The following is a 4,546-nucleotide window of genomic DNA, read 5'->3' as shown; positions in this document are numbered from 1 at the left end:
TATTAAACGAATTACATAGTATTGCGGACGTGACGTAACTGTGTGTTGTGCAAAGCCTTAAAGGGTTTCTTGTACTTTCTGTTGCAGTTAGAAAGTTAGAAAGAAGCCGTGTCAGTGTTGTTATGGTGTAGGGCGCCCTCTATTGATGGTTCACTGCAATCACCAAAACGAGGATTTAAAAAACTGCTATATGAAACAGTTTGTTGTTAAAATATGGTTAATAATGAAAATTATGAATAGTAGCAGAAACTAAAAAATAAAATAAAAGGCATTCTTATGTCGCAAGTGTTTCCGTACATTTTGATTGCTTTGATATTTTAGCATTTCAAGTATTAATTGATATTCATGAAAACTGGTGCATGGATTTATCCTTAGTTTATATCGCATTTGCATAGCATCAGCCATTGTATATAGTATTTCATCATATACTCTTTTTCAATGTATATAAATGTATATATTACATAAAATATTGCAATCTTTTTGGACATGCTTATTTTCTGAGAAATGTAAAGATAAAAAACTGAATTATATTTAATATATGCTCCGTATGTTCATATTTTATATATTGTTGGATTCCCTGTTAAATTATATTATTTGTATTATTTATATATTGCTATTTACATTTATACATTTCATATATATATATGTCACAGTATTCAGACACAGTCATGAATACTCCGTCGTCTAGACCGCCATAATTAAGACCGCCCATTCTCGGCCCAACTCACCAATCAAGTAGGACCATACGCAAGCCTTTTACCAAACAACCAATCACAAGTAACGTTATCCTGACGCTAAGACCTTCGCAGCCAATCAGAAGCGTTTCCTAGACAATCGACTAGCAACGCGCAGCGCTTGGCGTCTGTGTTCGGGTATTAGCTGATTAGCAGGACTGTTGTGGAAGACGAACTCTAATCTTGTTGGACGGATTTGATTTACCGTATCACTTATTTATTGTCAAACTGCTAAAATGAGCCTGTCTCTGAGGTAATTATGAAGTCTAAGAGTTTATTTCGAGACCAGCTGTTGGTGTGTGGAGCATTACTAGCCGGTGCATGTTAACAGTTGACACTGTACTTGTATTATTAGCAACGATAATCATTGTAACGTTAGTACAATAAAACCACTTATTATAAATAGATACGAAACTGTAACTCGTATTGCCTTATAAGCGAGAGCACCAGGCATTTACATATTTGCGTTGCTATAATAATGGCATATTTAAACTTTAAATGTCAAGTTACTTGCATATGCATGTTCTGCGGGACAAAAAAATGCCGTTTATACGGAGACAGGCAGCAAGTGTGTATGTGATTGAATGGTATTTAAACTAATGGAAGATCAGAATGAAAAAGGTGATTGATTTTCGTTTTCGTGCTGTTTAGGGCTGACCTAACTGCTGATAAGACTAAAAGGAAGAAAAGGAGAGAACTTTCTGAGGAGCAGAAGGATGAAATCAAGGAGGCGTTCGAGCTCTTCGACACAGACAAGGATAAAGAAATAGATTATCATGAGTTAAAGGTGAAGATCTCATTTCATGAACGGCACACGTGTGCTGTGGCTATTCATCGGTTTAAATGTTTAACATTGTAAAAGAATATTTAACTCAAAAAACTAATTATGTAAAATGGACTTACACACATGCCACTCAAAAGTTTCATCATGAGAACAGATTTGGACTAGTCCAAACATTACATCACCAGTAGATTGTTGTGTCTTTTGTCAGTTGTTTGGATTCACATTCTCCCGGCACCCATTCACAGAAGATAAGCAAGTGATGTAGTGCAAAATTTGTCCGAATGTGTGCAGATGAAAAGCAAACACATGCACATATTAGATGGCTGGAGGGCAAATTTTTATTCTTGAATATGAAGGTGTAATTAGTCTTAACAGAGAAACAAAGACAAATAGAGTCGCATCCGGTCTAAAAACCTGTCTATCATAATAATCCAAAAACTCCAACAATACATTTTTTGAAATAAAGTGCTGATATTTAAAATTTGTGTTCCAGGTGGCGATGAGAGCTCTGGGTTTCGAGGTGAAGAAAGTAGACGTGTTAAAGATCCTAAAAGATTATGACAGAGAAGGAACTGGGAAAATAACTTTTGAAGATTTCAAAGAAGTGGGTAAGTTACGTTACTCGCTTATTAGTCTTGCCTATAGCTATACATGCATTTATTTTTATTTCCATACATGTATTTTTTTTATTTTTTTATGTGACTTTTGGGATGATGAAATTGCAAGATGCGAATAAAATCACGATATGCAGATAAAGGAACGTTTACGCTGAACCGAGGCAGTAATAGTATGTGTTATTTAGCCAATAAGAAAACCTGCATGATCTTGGAAACACATTTACTGAGTAAACCGACTGGTGCTCAACACAAAACTCGTGTGACTTTCCTGCGACAGATTATGTGATCGGATAACTAGACTAACCAGCCCACCTATCTCATTGCGCACACCATCTCAAATGTTGATTACGCAAGATAACAAGACGGCGTTTGTTACTGCGTTTCATCTGGATGATCTGCGGTGGAAGTCATTTCTTGTGTACGAGCCACATGCCGTTGCAGCAACTTTCGTTATTATTATTAATATTGTTTTTCCAGTTTCCCTTATTTTGGCCACACGTTATAGAAACGGATTTATTAGCAAATGTTTTTCTAATTTTCTGCGTATATTAGATGTGCAACTTTAAAAGGAAACGTAGCTATTTAAATGCTTTGCAGAAATTTTGTTAATATGACATAATGCTCGTAAATATATGCGGCAAAATAAATCTGCTTTTAGTCTCGCTGCTTGAAAGTCATTTGTATATGTATTCGTATCAAAGTTTTTATTTCAAACCAATCAATAACGTTTATTTTAAAGTGACAGACATGATATTGGAGCGAGACCCGAAAGAGGAAATCCTGAAGGCGTTTAAACTTTTCGATGACGACGAAACGGGAAAGATAAGCCTGAGAAACCTGCGCCGAGTTGCTCGCGAACTGGGCGAAGACATGAGCGACGAAGACCTGCGAGCCATGATCGATGAATTTGACACGGACGGGGACGGAGAGAGTAAGTTGCTGGATTTTTATCTAGGGAGAGGAAGAAAGTGCTATTTTTATTGCCTCTGATGAATGGAAGTAATTACTGTGCTTTTCCCAGTTGGCCCAAAGTGCTTTTCTCAATTAAGGCACAGCAAATTAATGTATCGCAGCCAACAAAAATGGGAACGGTGGAAACGAAGGCTGAGTTGAAAGCTGTTTGTGTGTCCTTTTGGCGTTGCGCGAAGAGCTATATGTAATTTAATCAGCAAAATATGAATAATTGTCTGCGCTCTGGGTAAGTGGGTTAAAAGCAAAGTGAATTTAAGTGATCGCGTTTGTTCTTGGGCTCTTTCAGTTAATCAAGAGGAGTTCATCTCCATCATGACCGGCGACTCGTGAGCAGCTGAGACTCAAAGAAAGCGCGCTGGAGATTTGGCCGCACACACACTCCGAAGAGCCAATCGAATCCGAAAGACTGATCTTATGCATGAGCTGTAAACCACATTTCACGTGTACGGAACGGTAGGTTTGATTGGTGCTAAAATCTGGAGAGATGCTTGAACTGAACTGGACGTGAAGGACGAACAACATTTCAGATTATGAATAGTTTGGTTAGATTTTTATAGGGGTACTTTGTATTTTAAAATGGCTAATTTGTTACGTCTTCGATATTATTGGTTTGTACTGTAGCTGTTCATTTCACATTTGAAATAAGATTCCAAAGTACTATTTATTGTAAATACTCAGTAAAAAAACAAACAAACAAACAAATCATTTTCTTTCTCTTTTTTTTAACGAAGCACATGCTAAAAATCCTAAATCTGGATTGCGTTTCTTTTGCCAAGTTGCAGAATTGTATGAAATAATATAAAAATATTCTACGAAATTTTAATAAAATATGTAATGATAATAATATAAAATATAATATAATTTAATTAAATAAAACAAATTAAAAATAATAATAATAATGAATTTCACAATACTAGAGTGTGTCTGCCAAATTTTATAATGGTTATGTTGTGTTTTATTAGTGATTTAAAATTTGGATTATAAATTTAATTTCTCTATACATTAATGCTTATGATACATCAGGGAATTTTTTTCTTTTTAATGAATTAATAAGTTTGTTTTTTGCTCCTTCCTCAGTGTAATTTAACAGCACTTTTCTTTTGGTTTAAAAAGGGGATTTCTCAGTCTTGGCCAATAGAGGGAGACATTGTTCAATGAAAAGTTGTTCTGAAAAAGTTGTATTCATTGGTTTTTCAGAAAGACTGCAGTTGGATGTTATCATAGCCCAGGGAAACAAAGAATAAAATAAAAAATAATACTGAAATGAATATAATACTCCTTTAAAAGATGTGACTATAATACCATTAGAATCCTTGCAAAGTCAAGGAAACTCTGAGGCAAACTGCAACTTTTAGTTTTTTTTCAAAAAGTTTGACTTCTACAAAAGTTGCATGCCTTGGCCCTATCCTGGGCCAGATGTCTGCCTGTGGGATCGATTC

The 4,546-nt window shown here is 35.4% G+C and overlaps 1 protein-coding gene across 1 annotated transcript; it reads left to right on the top strand.

Moving 5' to 3' along the window:
- The first annotated feature begins 830 nt into the window (after nucleotides 1-830).
- On the top strand, nucleotides 831-3,822 carry cetn3 (centrin 3). Its single transcript, XM_043231415.1, has 5 exons — nucleotides 831-987; nucleotides 1,386-1,521; nucleotides 2,012-2,126; nucleotides 2,875-3,066; nucleotides 3,394-3,822. Exons 1-5 carry the CDS (start codon nucleotides 971-973, stop codon nucleotides 3,435-3,437), a joined length of 504 nt encoding a protein of 167 aa, XP_043087350.1. The 5' UTR covers nucleotides 831-970; the 3' UTR covers nucleotides 3,438-3,822.
- The last annotated feature ends 724 nt before the right edge of the window (nucleotides 3,823-4,546 follow it).

The sequence above is a fragment of the Puntigrus tetrazona genome, unplaced genomic scaffold, assembly GCF_018831695.1.
Source record: "Puntigrus tetrazona isolate hp1 unplaced genomic scaffold, ASM1883169v1 S000000373, whole genome shotgun sequence".
NCBI lineage: Eukaryota > Metazoa > Chordata > Actinopteri > Cypriniformes > Cyprinidae > Puntigrus > Puntigrus tetrazona.
Note: the sequence above shows the minus strand (reverse complement) of the source record. Positions and strands in the feature narration are given on the sequence as shown.

Bases quoted from the DNA above. Each gene is read 5' to 3' on its own strand.
- cetn3 (XM_043231415.1), top strand. The intron at 1,522-2,011 runs GTGAAGATCTCA...TTTGTGTTCCAG, and splicing joins TAGATTATCATGAGTTAAAG to GTGGCGATGAGAGCTCTGGG. The intron at 2,127-2,874 runs GTAAGTTACGTT...TTTATTTTAAAG, and splicing joins TGAAGATTTCAAAGAAGTGG to TGACAGACATGATATTGGAG.